This window comes from Lacerta agilis, chromosome 5 (genome assembly GCF_009819535.1).
Source record: "Lacerta agilis isolate rLacAgi1 chromosome 5, rLacAgi1.pri, whole genome shotgun sequence".
Classification (NCBI taxonomy): Eukaryota; Metazoa; Chordata; class Lepidosauria; order Squamata; family Lacertidae; genus Lacerta; species Lacerta agilis.
Window position 1 is genome coordinate 91977573 of NC_046316.1, and position 20676 is coordinate 91998248.

Sequence of the window (20676 nt, forward strand, 5' to 3'; positions counted from 1 at the left end):
GGTTCACCTTTGCTGCTGTGGAGGAGGAGGAGGAACAAGCAGTCCTTCCTCTTCCTCCTTTGCCGCTGTGGAGCTCACCCCATCGCGGGGATTCGAACCGCCATTCTTCTGATCGGCAAGCCCTAGGGCTCTGTGGTTTAACCCACAGTGCAATGTTCCCTTGTGTTATACAGAGAAGGCTGGGATCCTGTCCTGTTTAAGCAGGAGCCAGGGAAAGTGAGCACCAGTGGTGTTTTAATACTTCCTTAACTGATTGGCTTTCTGTCTTCTGGGGTCTAAAGTTTGCATTTATGTGAGCAGTTCAGGAATGGAACAAGCTGCCTGGGGAGAGTAAAGAACCACCGTTCTTGTACGCTTCTTAAGGAATGGTTGACTGGGGTGAGCGGGCGACGGCAGCACGAGTGGAGAGAAAGGGCTTCTTTCTCGCCGCCCCACCACCACCTGCCTCACTCGACTATAAGCCGAGGGCAGCTTTTTCAGCACAAAAAATGTGCTGAAAAACTAGGCTTATACTCAAGTATATAAGTAATTTTTTTTTAAAAAAAATACAGCAACCTTGGGGGTTCCCATAAACATGTGGATGCGGCCCACTTTGGATAGCCGTCAGCACTCAGCAACGCTATTGGAGGGAATAATGGAATCATGTTATTTGTGCTCAAAGGCAGGAGTACCCTACGTACACAGAGTAGCTCCCATCCTTGGGAGTGGCGAAAGGCATGTTCCGCACACCCACAGTCCCAGCTTCAATCTCTGGTTTCACGAGTTAAAAGGATTAACTGGAAATCCTGAAGCCTCACTGCCACTCAGGGTAGAGAACACAGAGCAAATGGTTCTTCCCATGTTTCTGGATGCATACGCAGGAGACACAGGTCTCTGCCAGAGATTATGTCTGTGCACACTGAAGTGCAGTTGGGCGCTAGGCAAGCCTGTCAGTGAATGGGAAGGGAAAGATGAAGGATATTGCATGGGGATCCACTTCCACTGTACGCAAGGGAGATCAGCTGTGCTTGGGTTTCCTTGGGCCTCAGGAAACTGAATTCTGCAGTATGAATACCACATTCTGTGATTTCCCTCCCCCCTTTGCTTTGCACAAACTCCTCTAGGCCTCACAGCATAGGGAATAGCTTGTGCCTAATGTATGAAGCGTATCTGCTAGAACCAGCCTTAAGAGACTATTTCTGCAGGAGACTGGAATCATTCTAAACAGGGCTGCAGTTGTTGTTTTTTCCTATTCCCTAACTCCGCTTAAATCCAATATCCTCTCCCTGCAAAGAATGCACTGGCTGTGGGCAATCTGGAATGGTCATAAAGGTCTCTTGGCTAGGAGGCCTGCCTGCAAATGGCCATCTGGGCTGCAGAAGGTGCAGGCCAGATCCTGGCTCTCAACAAGATGTACTTTAGGACAATCTGTCTCTTCCAAAAGATGCCACCTGACTCATCATGCACAGGCAAAGATGGACTCCAGAGAGGTAGCTTTGTTAGTCACCGGCAGCAAAAACAAACAGTTTTGTGGCTCCTGAAAGACTAACACATTTATTATGGCATGAGGTCTCATGGGCCACAGTTCACGGACTCAGATGCATGAAGCGCTGTCCAGTGTTGCAGGTAAATATAGAAATGCTTTGGTGGTTGCAGATGTCCATGCCATCTACAAGTGTTAATAATGTCATCACTGCCTGTACTTAACTGCGTTTCCTTTCCTTTCAATCCCTCCATTTACATCTGCCACAAATGTGTATCTCCCAACCCAAGTTAACACCATGCAATGCTGAAATGGATTGTAGTCAGCAGAAGGGCGATGTAACTCTATTCCAAAGGCTTGTTTTCCCTCAATCAGACTTAGGCCAGAGGTAGCCCCACTGCTGAACAGAGTGTGGATCTGGCACACTTTGCACCAGTTTTGCTTAACTCAGCATAACTTACACTTTCCATTCTTTCGGATTGTTCCCTAAGAGGTCTTTAATCGAGTTGTTGGCATCCATCTGTCTCAAGAGACAATGGAGTGCACCTCCGGGGGTGAAGTCTAACCGCTGGAGAATCACAGTGCCAACTGTGGCTGAAGTGACCGGTAACTTGTAACTGCTGCCTCCCACGTTGTTTTTGCTGTGTTAGCAGCACCAAAGTGACCTCCCTGGGTGCAAGGCTGGGCAGCGTGTATGGAGGTCCTGGGCTGCCCAGATGACAAGACCCTCCTCTCGGCCTTTGGCACCAGCTTGGCTACAAAATTTGCCGGAAGGAGGCATACAAGGCGCCATTCAACCGCCTTAGGGACTCCACTCTGGATTTGTGTAGGGTTTACTCCTTAGTCTGCCTATTATAAGGCACAGGCTTAATTTGACTTGTAGTCGTACTGCACTTTCCCATGCAAGCATTCCAACAGATTTTCATGCAAGCATTCCAATACCTTTTGCCATTCAAAAATGTCACTGATGCACAAGCAGAGCAAAGAGCATGGGCTAAAGAGCCCATAAAGAGGAGAGAGGACAGGAAAAGGATGCATAAGGCAATGTGGGAAAGATAATAAAAGAAAATGCAGGAACTTACATATTCATCATCACAGGGGCTCATACAGCAATATCCCTTTAGGGGCAAACAGGCACACATTAAAATAAAAGAGACGAAGAAAAAGAAGAGGAAAAGTTAACAGAAATCACACAGAGATGACCAGCAGTTTAAAGAAAAATACAACATACAAAAATAACAATAAAGTTAAAGTTTGTTAAGGAGTAAGAGGAAACAGATTTTGGAAAGGGGCATGCACCTGAGCTTTGACCATCTTAAAACCTGTGCTATTTCCACCAATATTTTTGTGAGTGTCCACAAAAGACCAGGGAAGGTCTGGAAAAGAGGGCGTAACAGACAACCTAAATGCCAAATTGAAATTGGTAGTGGGAAAGATAGAAAGAAAGAAATATTCGTTAGTTACCCACTATTCAAGGCCGGCCCATCCATTAGCATTGGTAAGGCAGTAGCCTCAGGCGGCAGGCTGTGGACAGCTGGGAGGGGAAACAGTTCCAGGCCCCAAGGAGTGTGCTGCTCGCTTCCTCCTGCACTTGTCTTCACCTTGCCAGGCTTCCCTGGACAACCTCCAGTCACCTCAGGCAGCAGAGGATGGGGAGGCGGGGAGGGGCATTTTCTGTTCTGCCTCAAGCGGCAAAATGTCTTAGGCCAACCCTGCCACTACTTATCTTGACTTGAAGCAAGATGCTGCAACCAAGATGCTGAAACAGACGCTACGCTTGCAAACACCCTGACCTCACTCAAGCTGCTGAGCGAAAAACTGGGAAAGGATCTGCCTCTCGCCAGCCGGTGAGCAAATATCCTGTGGCACCTCCAGTTAACAAGAAAAGTTCCTGGTTCCTGGGGGCTTCCTTTGACAGGCAGGCAGTTCAATGCCACTCTTAGTTTAAAACAAGTTAGGCTGCACTCCTGTACTCACTTACCCTCACTTACTGAGGTGTAAGCCCCATTAAACTGAATGCAACTGACTTCTAAGTTTCATTCCTCCCTCCTTGAAATAATATCTTCATAACTTCATGTTGTTTCAGAAATGCCAAGGGAGAACATCAACCTACTCTAGAAATCTACAAATAATAATCCTACTGTTTATGTTTTAGGTAGGCTCTGGCCTATGCATGCATTTATAAAAGATTTGGTTACAGGTGGGTAGCCGTGCTGGTCTGCCATAGTCGAAACAAAATAGAATTTTTTTTCCAGTAGCACCTTAGAGACCAACTGAGTTTGTTCTTGGTATGAGCTTTCGTGTGCATGCACACTTCTTCAGATACCTGCCACTATCTGAAGAAGTGTGCATGCACACGAAAGCTCATACCAAGAACAAACTCAGTTGGTCTCTAAGGTGCTACTGGAAAGAATTTTCTATTTTGTTTCGATAAAAGATTTGATCATTGCTATTAAAAAAAAAACGTGAGAAAGATGTCTTATGATGACATGGTTTGATTAGAATTAAAAGGTCTTTGCAAGTGCACCAAAATAAAGGATTAAACGCCCAAAATGTGGGACGCCCTGTGGGCTCAGTCAGTCATGAAAGCAAAAAAGCAGAAACCAAAACAGTATCTGAGAGGCTGCAGCAAGAGTGTATTTCTGTTAAAGCAACTGGCACCGATTTTATGACACTTCCTTCTCATCCTTCGTCCAAGGAGAAGATCATGGGAAAGTCCAAGAAGGTTCCTGGAAACGGCCACATCCAGGCCTGCTTAGTTCCAGAGACGGCACCACAGCAAGTCTGTGAGCAATCTGTGCTAAAATAAATACTACAGGTGAAACTCGAAAAATTAGAATATCATGGAAAGGTTCATTTCTTTGAGTAATTCAACTTAAAAGGTGAAACTAATATAGGAGATAGACCCATGACATGCAAAGCGAGATGTGTCAAGCCTTTATTTGTTATAATTGTGTTGATTTTGGCGTACAGCTGATGAGAAACCCAAATTAACAATCTCAACTTTGGGGTTTTCATCAGCTGGACTCCATAATCATCACAATTATAACAAACAAAGGCTTTGACATATCTCGCTTTGCATGTCATGAGTCTATCTCATATATTAAACTCCAGTAGCTAATGAAAACAGTTACTTACATAAATGAACTTTCCCACGATATTCTAATTTTTCGAGTTTCACCTGTAGAGCTCTGCACCAGGCAATGCAAATTCTCCACCGAAAGCACTGAATTCTACAACCAGTAAAAATCATGCAAAGTGAACATGAATTCCCTTATTTCTAAAAATGAATTTTCCTGCACAGCTCATTCTGGCTGTGATCATGACAGGGAGGGACAAGTGCACAGAGCATCCTTGCCCACTGAACATCTTGGACAACCACCTCCAACTTCTGAGCAGCCCTGCACCACCTTGGCAAATGCAGCTGTATATTATGGTACATTGGGAACTTGACAGAGGAGTACTTCTCAAGGAGATGACAAGAATGGGAGATCTACTAGCCAGAATGGCTATGCTCTGCCTCCACGGTCCAAGGCAGTAATGCATCTGAATGCCAGCTGCTGGAGGGCAGAGTGATGCTCTTGTGCTGAAATCCAGCTCGCAAGTTTCCCACAAGAGGCATCTGTTCAGCCACTGTGAGAACAGGATGCTGGACTACCGGTAGGTGGGCCATTGGCCTGATCCAGCAAGCTCTGCTTATGTTCTTATGAGAACCTGGTGGGCTGGTTTTCGCTTGCCAGGACATACGTGACAAGCTTCAGTAGAATCCTGAGATCACTGAGTAGATTTGCCAGTCCTTAAGTCTCCCCCCTTGTGAAAAACCTCCATGCACGTAAAAAAAAACTAGCAGAACAGGGAGAAATTTCTAGCTCAACTCACTCCCTGCTGTGTTAAGTTTTCTACCTGGAGGCAGTTTTAAAAAATGGAACCTCACATCTGAAGCCTCAAGTTTCCCCATTCATTCTATTATCGCATTCTCATCTCATTCTGCTGCATATGTAGACAAGGCTATATTGCTTTCTGAAAAGATGCAATATGTACTGTGAGCAAGGCAAGCTGCTGTATTTTGTCTAATGAAGAGTTCTGTGTAACTTGGAAATTTACACTCTCCTGCATCAATACATAAAAACTCAGAACTTTGCATTTGAGGTAGGGAGGGGGAGAGAGAAAGTTTCTAAAATATTAAGTATTGTAGTGATTTCCACCTGCTTATTAACAACCACCTTGTAAAAATGTATCTGTGAAAAGTAAAAATAAGGGAGTTTCCTCATTAAATTGCAAAGCAAAAACAAACTTACTGTTTGTCAAGTGGATGGCTACCACACAATTGGAATGCTAACCATTTGCAGTAAACAGAATGTACAAAAAAATAAACAACGCAAGAATGCGTCCAGCTCCTTTGAACAAAAGATTAAGAGATTTATACAATAATATGAGATCAACACGAGTTTCACCTGCCGGCACCTTTAATTGCAAAAGCAACATATGACAGTATGAGTGTCACACCTTTAAGCTCCCAAGCCCCAACAATCTCATTCACTTCACTGCCTCTGGAACTTAGGAATGTCAAAGACTCATCCAGTGCAAGCGTCTTTACATCACTTTGCTTTCATTGGGTGCTGCACCCCCTATAGCAGCAGCAGCAGCAAGCCGAGGGGGTGTAAAATAATGTTATTGTTAATAATAAAACCTACAGTTATGCAGCAGGGGACCCGCCCTGTGGAACGCCCTCCTGTCAGATGCCAAAGAGATAAAGAACTACACAACTTTCTGAAGACATCTAAAAGGAGCCCTGTATCGGGAAGTTTCTAGTGTTTGGTGTTTTTGATGTACTTTTATTATGCTGGAAGCTGCCCAGAGTGTTTGAGACAACCCAGCCAGGTGGGCAGGATATTATTATTATTAATTATTATTATTGTTGTTGTTATGGCGGCAGCAGCAGCAGCAGCTGTGAGGCTGCAGAAGGTGCAACCCCCCCAACCAACCTGTTGCTTGTCTTGCCCCTTTGGGCAGCGGCTGATCTCTTCATCCTCTTAGGATGCTGCCCTGAAGCAGCTCACTTCAGACGGCTTTGCCCTCTGGCCCCAGCTCCCGCTGACATGTGGCACCCAGAAGGATGATGAAGCATCCCAGCAGAATGCATCTGAGCGGCAGCTGGATAAAGCATTGGACAGAGGACAGAAGATGTGAGATGCAGCTGGGTGCAATCTGTGTGTAAGTGGTACTGGAAACCCCTGGAAAATACGAGGCTATCCAGGGACAAAGTCTATATAGAGTGGGGGAAAGAGAGAGAGATATATTTGTGGCTCTCCAGATTATGTGGGCTCCAACTCCCTTCATTCCTGATCACTGGTAGTCCTGGCTGGAGCCGATGGGAGCTGTGAATCTCTGAAAGGCCAAAGGTTTCCCTCCCCTGATATTCAGAGGATAAGAAGAAGAGAAGAAGAGTTTGGATTTGATATCCCGCTTTATCACTACCCGAAGGAGTCTCAAAGTGGCTAACATTCTCCTTTCCCTTCCTCCCCCACAACAAACACTCTGTGAGGTGAGTGGGGCTGAGAGACTTCAGAGAAGTGTGACTAGCCCAAGGTCACCCAGCAGCTGCATGTGGAGGAGCAGGGAATCGAACCCGGTTCACCAGATTATGAGTCCACTGCTCTTAACCACTACACCACACTGGCCATCCACAGAGCCCAATGGAGACAGGGAAAGCAAAGGAAGAAAGTGTCCCCCTCCTCTTCTTCTTCTTTCTTCTTTGGCGATCACTCATAGCCGAGTAAGATTTTCTTCCATAAACACGGTTTTAACAATGAGTCGGTAAGTGACTGTGGAGGCCAATTCTGGATCCACACGTCCTTCCACAGTGGGGACATTGGTTTCCGGGCGGGAGTTGTCCCCCTACAGAGACCTTGAAAGAGCAATTATTCAGGCAGGTTGGAAGAGAATCGGCTGATGACAGAATCACGAGGCATAAAGGGAATCAAGTAGGAAAGAGAGAGAGATCAACTGTATCGGCGGCAGCAGAAAGGTCACAGACAAGGAGGACTAAGGACAGGCCCATAGGTTTAACAGTGAGAAGGTCGCAGGTGGCTTCCGTGAGAGCAGTTTCTGTGGAGTGCAAGGGGCGGAAACCAGATTGTAAGGGGTCAAAACAGAGTTGGAGGAGATAAAAATGAAACAGCACGAGTAAGCAGCATGCTCCATGAGCTTTGAGAAAAAGGACAGAAGGGAAATTGGGTGGCAGTTGGGGGAGGAAGGCAGGGTCAAGGGATTAGAACCAAGATTCTCAAGAAGTTTAAATCTGATCCCATTATTACAGTCTCTTGGTTTTCTGCACTTGCTGAGAATCACAAACTGCACACAGAACCAAGTCCATATTTCCACCAGATAAGGCTGGCTGGGTTTGGAAGACCTGGTTCAAAGAGTCACAAACCCACTCAACATATGGACTTGCTAAGGCACTCCCTTGCAACTTCAGTTTACTGTCTGTAAAAATGAGAACAAATAGTGCCCTACCTCCCATTCATGTTTTATAAGCAAGCAAATTACCAGGTAAAAGCTTTAGAGCAGTGGCTCTCAAACTTCTTGTGCCTGGAAAACTTGAAAATTGCCAAAGGTCTTAGCAGACCACTTAATGATTTTTCTGCCTGTTGTTTAGCCATTGCAAAGTGCTGTGCTAAATATTAAATATTTTTCTTCAATTTTTTTTAGAAATTCTTTTTAATACAATAATATACAATTAAAATACAATTAAAAATCAATATGAATATCTTTAGGAACAGGCTGCTATCCTTTTTGTTTATTAACAGACAACTCCCACTCAGATTCACTCTCTTTCTCTTGCATTAGCTTGGCTTCTTCCCCATGCTCTCGTTTTTCCACTCCTTTCCTATTTCCCCCCACTCAGGAGCTTCCCCAGATGTCATAAACTGGTTGAATACAGAAGTATGTTGGAGGAACCAGCTGGGGAACCACCAAAGAAAAGGCTCAGAGTCCGGGGCATGGTGGTAGGACAACAATGAGTGGTCAGAGGGAGAAGAGGGAGAAGTCTGGGAAGAGGAAGTTTCGGAAGGTGAAGAGGTAACAGGGCTCAGTGAGCAGGGGGAGTCTGTGGTAGAGAGAAGTCCAGAATCAGAGGCGGAAGCTGAAGAAGGAGAGGCCAAGATGCAGAGATGAGTCAGTATGGTGAAAAGTCATGGGTGTCTCCTCCTCCTACTGTGACAATCTCCCCTCCTGCCTGGTCTCCCAGAACCAGAAGAGGCATGAAAAGGGTGAAGCAGCGGTTGACTGCATACAGGTGCAATCTCTGACTGCTTGGGAAAAGCCCTGGTGAGGAGGCAGGGACTTTTAGTCTCAGCAACCCATTTTCATGGAGGAAGACCACCAGGAATGAGCTGCTCTGCTCATTAGGCCTGGCACTCAACCAAGTCTGTGAAGGTCATGTTTTTGCTCATACAAGAGTTAACCCCCTCTTTGAACTATGTGATTACTGATCTATGTGATTATGGCATTCTCCCATGACACCAGCCATGGCTTTGTTCACCTGGGGAAGGCAGAGCACCCTCCCATCACAACTGGCCTGTCCTACCCACCAAGGTTCTAAGATCAACAGAGGGGCCACTGGGCCCTGTTCTCTACACACCTGAGCCCCCCCCCCATGTAGCTACACCACCTTGCAGAGCTGCCACTGCAGACCACTTCAACGAAGCTCACGGGCCACTGACAGTCTTTGGGAACTGTTGCTTTAGAGAGTGCTCCGCACATGTAAAAGTGCTGCCAGTGCACAGCGTTCTGCTTTTTTACAACTGGTAGAAACGACCTTCCTCAAGGCCATCAGCACATGACAAAACCGCCACAGGCTTATGCACCACTGGGGAAGTGTACTGGTTCGGTGGTACATCATTGCACGGCCACAGAGTCATAGTTTTATATTTTAACAAAGACAAGCCGCAAAGGTTATACTCACAGTTCCAGGCCTTGTGAAGTCTATGCTATGCGCTACACTCTGCCTCATCTGGTTGCTAAATAAACGAACGCAGACGCTCTGCAGATCTTCTGGGGTGATCTACCCAAAAAAAAGGTAAAACATCAAGTCAGTGGGAAATTACATTTTCTTTAGACCTCGGCTACTTATTTGCACGAGGAGGTGCCAAAACGGACAGAATGCCACCCTGCTCTTATAGGTGTGAGGGCCAAAAAACAGGCTAGGAATGCCTGAGTCATGTCAGTAAAAGTACAGCAGAACAGCCATTCTGTGCTGTGCAAGATCCCTCCAAAGCCCCTTTTTTGCAATCCACACCTTGACTGCCCCCACACCAGACACCATCTATGTCACACGTGGGCAGGGGGGGTGTAGCTCAGACAAAAGAGTCCTGTGTGGGCCAAGGTTTCTCGCCCCTGCATTAAGCAGTCAGGTCACAACAGCCTTCAATTTGATTTGGCTGGATGCTCACACAAGTGGGCTGGAAAAAAGTCAATGGCAATAAAGACCACGTAAAGCTTGAATGAGTTTTAACGTAAGACTCGAATCCTAAGTTGTACTCGGGTCCCACTGGAATCAATGGGGCAAGGTTTGCAGTGTGAGCCAACGAAGTCTGGATCTAACCCATAATCACTCTGGACTCTAATACATTTTTGTTTGTTTGTTTAGGAAGGTTCACATCAATGGATGAGTTTTGCTTTAGGCTCATTGAACAGTGATAATACCTGGGACCAGAAAAGATTTTTCTCCCTCACTTGTCTGTCTTAGTAACCCCTTGGGATTTTGGAAGTGAGGAGGCAGCTCCTGTCCTCGCAAGTGGGGGTTTAGAGGCTTGCTTGAGTCATTGGGAGCCAACTGCGCTGGTGCAGCCTATTCCTGTTGGCTCCTGTTCTCTTGTCAGTGGGATTCTGTGTGATGCAGATTCTATTTATTATTAGATTTATATATACTGCCCTGCATCAAAAGATAAAATTCTGTGGCTTCCTCACCTTGGGATGCAGGGGGAGGGGGGAGAAAGGCTGGGCTTCGTTTAGCCTTTTCTGCTACTGTCATTGTATCACTGTATGAAATAACTGTATGAAATCCTAGATCATAAAATGCAAAGTCGGATGAGCTCACAGTTCATTTCCAAAACTCCTATGAATGCAACACTCAACTAAACAGCGCCACCACCTGGTAGAACTAGAACAAACCCATAAACAGATTTGCAAAGAATGGGTGTCCAATGTCTTGGAGGCCCTTGAGACGAGGCTTTTTACCTTAGAAAAAGAGCAATGGAGAGGAAACATGACAGACCTGTCTAAAATTAGTTAGGGTGTGGAGAAAGTGCATAGGGAGAAGATTTTCTCCCTTTCTCTAGAACTTGCGGTTATCCACTGAAACTGAGTGAGCGCTGCATCTTACAGTGTATGTTAAACTACAAAACCTTTCTTTGTAGGGAAGTTTTTCCTGCCCCGTGAACATTCTGGCTGCCCTTTTCTGAACATTTTTGAGCAAACCCATACACAGTATTCCAAGTGCAGTAACAGCACAGATCTGTCATCACGATACTGGGAGTATGATTTTCAATCCCGTTCCTAATGGTCCCTAAAATGGAATTCTTGGTCATTCACTGCCAGTCAAGGCCTCAACTGCATAAATTCTAATTTATGTAGGCATGACACTTCACAGGCAAGAGCCTGCTTCATCGGACCGATCTGAGTAAGAAGTATTTGGCAATATGCAAATGCGGTTTGTCCCAACCGCCAAATGTGGATGCTCTCAAGTTCCCCCTTACCATTTTGCCACTGACTGTGGCCTCAAGGGAATCCACCAGCTCGGCCGTCACCCCAATGAGGTTGTGGTAGTCGGCTTGGATTTTGTTGAACCGCTTGAGGTAGGTCATGGTTTTGCGTTCAGACTCCACCAGCTGCTGATGTAGCTGCTGTAGCATTTCTGTGAAAGAAAGGGAAGAAAGAGAAATTACGAGCCTTTCCCGCTTACCAACCACACCGACACACTGAGGACTGGCACAGTCCTGTTTCCTTCATAGCACTCCATCCTCTCCCCCATGGTTTTTAACATCTACATGAAGCCGCTGGGAGAGATCATCAGTGGGTTTGGGCTGGGTGTCCATCAATATGCGCATGATACCCAGCTCTACCTCTCGTTTAAATCAGAACCAGTGAAGGCGGTGAAGGTCCTGTGTGAGTGTCTGGAGGCAATTGGAGGATGGATGGCGGCTAACAGATTGAGGTTGAATCCTGACAAGACTGTTTTTGGGGGACAGGTGGCGGGCAGGTGTGGAGGACTCCCTGGTCCTGAATGGGGCAACTGTGCCCCTGAAGGACCAGGTGCGCAGCCTGGGAGTCATTTTGGACTCAGAGCTGTCCATGGAGGCGCAGGTCAATTCTGTGTCCAGGGCAGCTGTCTACCAGCTCTATCTGGTACGCAGGCTGAGACCCTACCTGGCCACGGACTGTCTAGCCAGAGTGGTGCATGCTCTGGTTATCTCCCGCTTGGACTACTGCAATGCGCTCTATGTGGGGCTACTTTTGAAGGTGACCTGGAAACTACAACTAATCCAGAATGCGGCAGCTAGACTGGTGACTGGAAGTGGCAGCCGAGACCATATTACACCAGTCCTTAAAGACCTACATTGGCTCCCAGTATGTTTCCGAGCACAATTCAAAGTGTTGGTGTTGACCTTTAAAGCTCTAAACGGCCTTGGCTCAGTATACCTGAAGGAGCGTCTCCACCCCCATCGTTCTGCCCGGACACTGAGGTCCAGCGCCAAGGGCCTTCTGGCGGTTCCCTCACTGCGAGAAACAAAGCTACAGGGAACCAGGCACAGGGCCTTCTTGGTAGTGGCACCTGCCCTGTAGAACGCCCTCCCACCAGATGTCAAAGAGATAAACAATTACCTGACATTCAGAAGACATCTGAAGGCAGCCCTGTTTAAGGAAGCTTTTAACCTGTGACTTTTTAATGTATTTTAATCTTTGTTGGAAGCCGCCCAGAGTGGCTGGGGAAACCTAGCCAGATGGGCGGGGTATGTATGTATGTATGTATGTATGTATGTATGTATGTATAAATAAATAAATAAATAAATAAATATTATTATTATTATTATTATTATAGCTAATGCAACTATCCTCTACTTTTTTATTACATCTTTATCTCACACTCCCTGCAAGGAGCTGAAGTTAGTTCACAAGGTTCTCCTTCTCTCCAACAACCCTGTGAGGAATAGTGACTGTGCCAGGGTTACCCAGGTGACATTTGAACCCAGATCTCCCAGATCTACATCACATTGGCTCTCAATGCAAGTGTGTGTGTGTGTGTGTGTGTGTGTGTGTGTATGCAACACACACACACACACAATGCCTTGCACATGGTATTGCTCAGGAATTCCAAGTAACAAAAAAGTGCAGTTTTGAAAACTGTGATTTAAATAAGTGCTGTTTTGAATGGTTCAGTGTGCCATCTTAATCCAAAATGGTGCCTATTTGTAGCCAAGCACAGCCAGAGACTTAGATCCTCGATCTCATCAACCATCATGCAAAATTTGGTCACAGTATCTGAAGAGGAGTCCAAATTCATAGTGAACAAACTATATATAACATCTACACGGACACAGAATATGCTGTTGGCGCCTACTTTGGCTAGCAATCCAACGTGGTGACAAAAGAGCCGGAGGCAGCACTTACTCAGTTTTGCAGCACCAAGTATAATTGTCAGACAATATCCTCACCGTCATAAGACACAGACCAGAAGAGGGAGAATGTCCTCTGCCATCTCTAGATTACATCACTACCCTAACACTGAAACAAAACATGGGAGAGCGGACGGAGAATATTTGCCTCTAAAACTAGACAATTTAACGGTCTTGCTGGAACATTCTGTCTCAGCAACTATGGCTCAGGATAGTTAAGGTGGCACTTGTAAACAGAGCTGAGTATTTACTGGGGAACATTCAAATGAAAAAGAAAATCACAGAAATCAACTTTACAACAAAGCATTAAAACAGAACCGGTGTTTTCATTTCCCAGATGGAATCACTTTATGAGGAAATACTTGAAATCTCCTCTGTTAGGATATAGCACTGCTTTTAGAAGGTGCGTTTGAAGCCATATATATTCTCAGGTATCATCATCCCAGTACCAAAAAGTGATGCATGTTTGCCTCTTCCAACAAACACCCAGAAGTTCTAACCATTATTGGGAGGGGGGAGGGAGTGCAATCGCAACCTGTTTTAGGGTCCATACAGAGGTACGCAACTTGAATGATGGAAGCACTCACTGTTCCTTACCAAATGGACAATCCTCTCCACAGGTTCTGCTAGTTGAGAGTAAAAGTCAGTATTGTACAGCACAGATGTCTGGTAGCTGCACCATCACAAATCCACTCACACCCCTACCCTCTGGGATGCTTGTTCTTTTCTTCTATTTTTACTAAATTTGTTAAGTTATTTTATCTTGCCCAAAGTAACTCAAAGCGACTTACAACCAACCAACCAACCCAAAAAACAGAGATACATTAAAACCAAGTGGGGGAATGGAAACACATTAAAAACATCCCACCCCACCCACTTCTAAAAGGCCCCTGATAGTTAAGCAGCCAAGGGCCTGGTTGTAAAGAAAAGTTTTTGACTGGTGCCTTAAGAGATTTAATGATGGCACCTGGCAAGCCTTTCTGGGGAGAGCATTCCACAAACAGGGAGCCAACACTGAAAAGGCCCGTTCTCATTTCGCCACCTTCCAGACCTCTTGCGGAGGTCGCACACAAACAAGGGTCTCAGGTGATGACTGCAGGGTCTGCACTGGTTTACAAGGGGAAAGGTTTTGAGCTGCGTTTCACTGATATATGGCACCAACTGAGCTTTTAATTTCATGAATATACAAGAAGTGCCTTAAACATTTCCCCCCAAAGTAGGACCGCTACATCACACTTGCATTTCTTCCCAGAAAACATACAGAGCACCTTCCTTAGAGGTAGCTCACTGGCCACGCACAAAACCACTGTGACTAGTCTGAATCTCAAGCTCTGCCTTCCCCACCATTACTGAACCTGAAACTTTCTCAGCTGTTCCAAGTTGCTGCAAAAAGAGGCGAGCAAAAATTCATTACTAGGCTGGTTTTCAATCTTGCTTCTGTTGACAACGATAAGAGACAACACTGGAGAGCTTCTAAAACTCCAAATCTATTGAAGAAACTCTAAGGTAAGGTCAAAAACAGCTTTCCACTCCCAGCTCTGCTGTTTTAGTTTCATCAGCTTCAGCAGACCAGAAAAATTAAGAGGATTTCCAAGGACATTTCAGTCAAAATTTCCCCCCAGTTGAAAAGCATTTCGTTTTGATTTTGTTCCTACAACAAAATGAACCATGCAACCGCAGCCATCAATTGCCTGGTATTTTCTCCTACACAGCTGAGAAACTTGATTTTTCCAGGCTCCCCTAGTCTTGGCAAAGCTCAGAAGAACCTATTGCTTTCTAAACCAGATTTCTTTTGTGTCTTGGGCTTTTATAACTATTGACAAAAACTAAAATATGATTTTAACAATAGACTGGATGGGAAGGGACATTTTCTGTGGAGAGTCACACTCTACAGTAGTTATCAGAGAATTAAAAGTTACATATACACATTAGACTAACCCTCAATAATTAAATGTGCTTCTGAACATGTTTAAAGGCTTAGTTGGGGCAACTCCAGACATTAATACATATTAATTCAAGGGTTTCCCTGCTGCATTAGAGTAGTCCACCATTTAGTCCAGTGTTGTGTTTGACTGCTTATATATAGTATTTTTATTTTGCTCATCAGCCAAATTTTGTTCTGAGGCTTATTAATGGAAAAGGTGCAACGCAAAAGAAAAATGGATTGGGAGGGAGGAGGAAAAAGCAAACTCACGCACCAATTCTGAGTTGCATTGTTTTTGTAAGTGCTCTTTTTAGAAGCTCAACAGGAGGGAATGCATTATTTGCTTGGTGGCGGAGTCCGGCAGGCAGGCAGGCAGGCAGGCAGGTAGGCAGGCAGGGCAGGGCTTTGCTGTCTGGAGCAGATCTGGGCAAGGCGCAGGGTGTGCAAACGGAGGAGGGGGTCCGTTGCACAAGTGTACATTCTTGTGCTCATGGAACAACTTAACTGGACACCGCCCAAACATTTTAGCCTCATGTGTAAAAATGCTCAGAGCCTAAATATAATCACCATTTTAATGCCATATGACAGGCATTCTGATTCCAAAAGAGAATATACATGTCGTCTCCAGAAAGTCTGCTTATTTACCTTGGCTGCACTGTGCGTTCTCCTTCTGCCGTGGGAGAGAATGAGAGCTAAGGAAAAGAAGCACTCAGTGAACAGTGAGAGAAAATGGACTGGTGCCTCGTTGATCTTGTAGCACTTTTCAGGGACAAAAAATCCTGCAAATCCTACAGATGGAGAACCAAGACTCAGCAAGACTATGGTTAGTTCAAAGCCCTGCGAGAATGCTGGTCCATGCCAGCTCCTTCACACATTTTCTACACCTGGTGTTAAGTGAAAGGTGTTGCACTATAGCTCAATTCAGTTTCAAATTATCTGTCTCCCCAAACTCTTGTCATTCTTATTCTTTTGTAAGCGTCTGAAGTCTGCTTCTGGAAAACTTGCAGGGAATAAGAGGTGGATGTTGTTGACCCAAGAAAGTTTAACGGACCTTTGCATGAAGTCAGCCTTTGCCAACCTGCTGCTCTCCAGATGTTTTAGTCTGGTCAGCAATGGTCATGCTGGACAGGGTTGACAAGAGCTGTAGTCCAAAACATCTGGAGGGCACCAGGTTGGTGAAGGCTGGCTTGCTCATTTGCTTTGCTCTGACTGGCAGCAAGCCAGAGTTCCAGGAAGAGGAAGGCCTTCCCACCACCTGCCCCTGGGTGCTTGTAATGACAGATGCCAGGGACTGAAAGTGGAATCCACTACTGCACACAAAGCATAAGCTACGATAATGAATGAAATGATAATTAAGACAAATCAGAGAACGAAGCACGAAGGGTACAAGCTCTTGCAACTGAGGTAAGACACAGCTGGAAGACATGCTAGAAATTTGCTTTTTAAGTGTGAGAAATAACAACTCAGACAAATGCAAGGAGCCTTACACTGTGCCAGGCCACTGCCTGGTTCACCTAGCCTGGCAGACTCTGCTCCGACTGGCAGCTGTTCTCCCTGCTCTCAGTCATCCCTGCCACTAGAGACCTTCTTCAGATGGGGGTTCAAATTGGGACCTTCCATGTGGTTCACTGCTGAGTGACAACCTCTCCCTAAGGATGCAGCAAACTTTGCATAATAAAATGAGGAATGCATTGGGATCCTTGGTTCTTCCTAGGTATGTAAACAAGCCTGAAGGCTTGGGAACTGTCTCATAAAATTCCACCAGACAATGGCTGGGATCTGAGCAGCCAACAGAAGGTTCATGCAGGGACACTTGTCTCAGGCAAAAGCCATTCGACTCTAAATCATGGCAACCCACTATAAACAAACATATAAGTACATGCCAAACATTTAGAAGTATATACCTTAATTGCATGTTTCTCTTTGGAGGGTGAAAGAGAGGGAAGACATACACCAGCGCAATCCCAGAGGCTTTTAATTCAGCTCTGCCAGTTTAAGCAGTCGTTGAGGTTGGAACTACATAAGCCACCTCAGCATTGTGTCTTTGAAAGGCCACCTGCCAGTCCTCTTGTGCAGATCAGGGACAAGTAGGCACGATTTACAGCAGAGAGGCTTTTGGTGGGCAGAGGATGGTCAACTTTTTCTTTACAAAAAGGAGGCCTTCTCAGTGGTGGCCCCATGGTTATGGAATCCCTTCCAAATGAACTATGCTTGACTCTAAACCAGGGATAGAGAAGCTCCAGTCTGTGAGACAGATTTGGACTGTGTAGCAATTTCAGTCAAGCCACGCTCACCTGCCCTACACCAGACATCATATTTCTGCTTGGCCAGAAGGGGTTTTGCAGGCACTGCCGACTGGGAGTGCCTGCAAAGCAACTTGCACAGTGCCTCCCGAGCACTTGGCAGCCAGCTGATTGTCAGGTATGTCAGGTGCTCTGTGCAGGGCGCTTTGCAAATGCTGTGCTCAGTGCTTCCCAAGAGCCTGACAACCAGCTGGTGCTTAGGTGTTTGGGAAGCACTGTGCAAAGCTTTTACAAATGTCAGCTGTCTTACATCATTATGGCATCAGATGATTGACCAGTAAGTGGTCCTGCACACCTGCCAACATTGGTCGACAGGAGGAGGTAAATATCTGGCCCACTGGGCCAAAAAGCTTCCCCACCCCTTCTGTAAGTTTCCCTCAGGTGTTTCATAAAGCATTCAAGGTATGGATGAGGTCCAGATTCTGAACAGCTTGTGCATTGATTAATCAATACAAATATATCTAATTAATCATCTAAAAATACACCAGATTGCAGCCTACTTGAAAGTAGTATACTGCTGATTCCAACTGAACTTTCCCCCAAGTAAATATGCACAGGCTGCAGAGTATCATTAGCTGGCTGACAGCTCCACTAATTTCACTGCTCCCCTGAAAGGGATTAAATTGCAGTGAATTATCTTTAGAGCATTTTGCAAAGGATACATAGAGAGTCAGAAGTCTTGGGGTATTGCTGGCTTTTAGAGAGGCAGACAGGAATTCTTCCAACCTCATTTTTAGATCAGACTCCCAAGAATCCTAGAAAAGCAACACACAAATCAGAACTGTTTATCAAATATGTACAGTACAGCAATTTTCTACAACACATACCAGCATTTTGCAAGCCAAAAAGTGAGGAATATGTCACTTAAAACATGGCTCCTGGTGAAATGCAAAGAATAGCAGACAATTTGAGGTAGTTTTATGTAGAAGAAGCCATGGTAGTTTTATTAAGAGGATTGCAAACGTGGATGGGCCATTTAAGCTACAGTAGGGCAATTTTGTAGGAGCAGAAACCACCATGGAGTTCTCTTTTGCAAACTTTGTTGAAATGATAAGAGCTGAATCTAAGTGGATCATGTCCTAATGAGTCACAGTCTTTAAAGGTCTTAGTAACAGCTAACTTGGATAGGGTACTGTTGTCTCTGTAAGGCTGCCCTTGAAAAATACTTGGAAACTGGTTCAGAACAGATCTGTCAGAGTTTGAATTGGGAAAAAGCATATTGAACATATTCCTCCAATATTAAACTATCTTATCTGGTTACCAATTTGTTTGCAAGTCCAAAAAGTGCTAATTAACCTGTCACACCCTAAACAGTCTGGAATCAGGAGATGGACTCATATGTACCTAGCCAGCTATTCAGATCAGTATTTTTAAATTCTTGTCCATGTTCCTAAGCCTAGAAAACACGGGTCAGAGAAGTTTCCCCCTTTCCCATGGAAAACCCACTCTTTAGTGCTAAACTGGAGCAAACGTCCATCTGAAGAAAACCCAAATTGCTGTTTGCTCCGACTGAGTACTGAAGAGTGGTTTTCCCTGGGGGAAAGCAGTGGGGCAAAAGGAAGTGTGAGTCCTGAGACGCAACAGTTGAGCATGTGGGAAAAGGCATTTCTGGCCACAACGCCAGATGCAGAATGCCCTCCAGAGAGAGGTCCTTCACGTCCAGTCACAACTGGCCTTCTGACATATTGACAAGAAGAGGTGGCCATTTTTGCAGCAGACTCAGTAAGCGGATTTTAAAGGCAATGGACAGCTTGCACCCTGGCTGATTTTCTCCCTTGTTTGGCAACTCTTTTAACATATTTTGATCCGTCAGGCACCTGGGATTCTTCAACAATTTTGGGGATTCCACAATTTTTAAGCATTGCTGAGCTAAAAATTAATACTGCATCCCCCACTCCTGACAGAGAAGCCATCATTCATCATTCCTTGTGATCTGGAAGGTAAGATTAGACCAAAGGCCTCCGTAGTCCAGTGTAATGTTTCTTACAGCTTCCTCGCAAGGACTGGTGGCAGCTTCTACAATGTGGAACTCCCTGCCTGCTTAGATTTGGTAGACACCTTTGCTGGAATCTTTACGTTGCCTGCTAAATACCTTTCTGTTTAGGCAAGCATACCCAACATGTAAAGGTGTTAGCTTAGAATATATATATTTGAATGTTGATTTTACTAATTTTGCTTTTTTATAATCTCATTTTTAATAATTTGAAAGATTTTTCATGACCATTTTTTAAACGTTTATTGTTTCACCTATCTATACTGAAGTGCAGCAACCAACCTTCAACAGTCCCATCCACCTGTAGCAGCAGATTTTATTGATAATTTGTATATTTTGTATTCTTTGAAAACCCTTAAAGCATTCTTGGCTTTTTTTGCAGTTAAGCAGTACAGAATTTCTGTTAAATGAGTAAGATAAACCAGAGGCGTAGGAAGGTCAGGTGGTACCCGGTGCGGAAAATTTCTTGTCACCCCATTGAATTCCCCCCCCCAAAAGGTTTTACGTTATTTCATATTTTCTTACAAAGGAATAATAACAAGTAATAATAATAATAATAATAATAATAATAACTTTTATTTATATCCCGCCCTCCCCGGCCAAAGTCGGGCTCAGGATGGCTAACATCAGATACAGAACATTGGTATAAAATCAAACAAAAATTAAATTACCTCCTAAAGACATCTCAAAATCAAATTAAAGTCTAATTAGATGGCTTTCCATAGGGTTAGGGTTGGGAACAGTAAGTGCTCCACTGAACTGAAATTTCAGCCTTCACGACATAGGAAAACAGCCAAGTGAACAGCTATTTTGGTGGAGGAGGGTCAAGATATTAACCGATATGCATGAAATTTCATATATAGCTATATAATCCATAGTATAGTAAGATGAGACCTTTGGAGCAGGCATTAAAAAAAGTTTTTTAAAAAACCGCCCTAGTAGGGCAGTAATTGTTCCTTGATAATTTGTCACCCCCTCCATTATGGAACGTGGGGCGGCCTGCCCCCTTGCTACGCCCCTGAGACAAACAAATATCCACATCCTATTGCTACTGATCCTGAAGGCAGGATTCAGCCACCATGACTAGCAGCCACTCAGTACATACCTGGAAAAGTTCTTTGAAAGATGGGTGGATCATAGGGTTGGGAACAAAAGGCAGGGCATAGAATGGAAGGAATTCTGTAGTTTGGCTCAGGGCTGCCCCTTTGGTCTCCAAATAGGTTTTAAAACATGCAACCCTTTCATCCAAAGCTGCCTTGTTCTAAAAACAACAATGAAGAAACACAAGTCAGCAATCTGGAAAGCAGCGTGACGGAACT

At 44.9% G+C, this 20676-nt stretch overlaps 1 protein-coding gene across 8 annotated transcripts in view; it reads right to left on the reverse strand.

The window, feature by feature from the left end:
- Positions 1–20676, reverse strand: part of ARMC9 (armadillo repeat containing 9) — an 82201-nt gene that overhangs the window by 56781 nt on the left and 4744 nt on the right. For 5 of the 8 annotated variants that reach the window (XM_033150877.1, XM_033150881.1, XM_033150882.1 and 2 more), the window contains exons 5-10: positions 20463–20618; positions 18027–18119; positions 15707–15731; positions 11221–11378; positions 9429–9527; positions 2545–2580 (exon numbers count right to left, since the gene is read on the reverse strand). In XM_033150877.1, the coding sequence (XP_033006768.1) occupies positions 2545–2580; positions 9429–9527; positions 11221–11378; positions 15707–15731; positions 18027–18119; positions 20463–20618 (567 nt within the window). The remainder of the gene's footprint in view (positions 1–2544; positions 2581–9428; positions 9528–11220; positions 11379–15706; positions 15732–18026; positions 18120–20462; positions 20619–20676) is intronic. The other 3 variants (XM_033150878.1, XM_033150880.1, XM_033150876.1) reach the window with 2 other exon arrangements.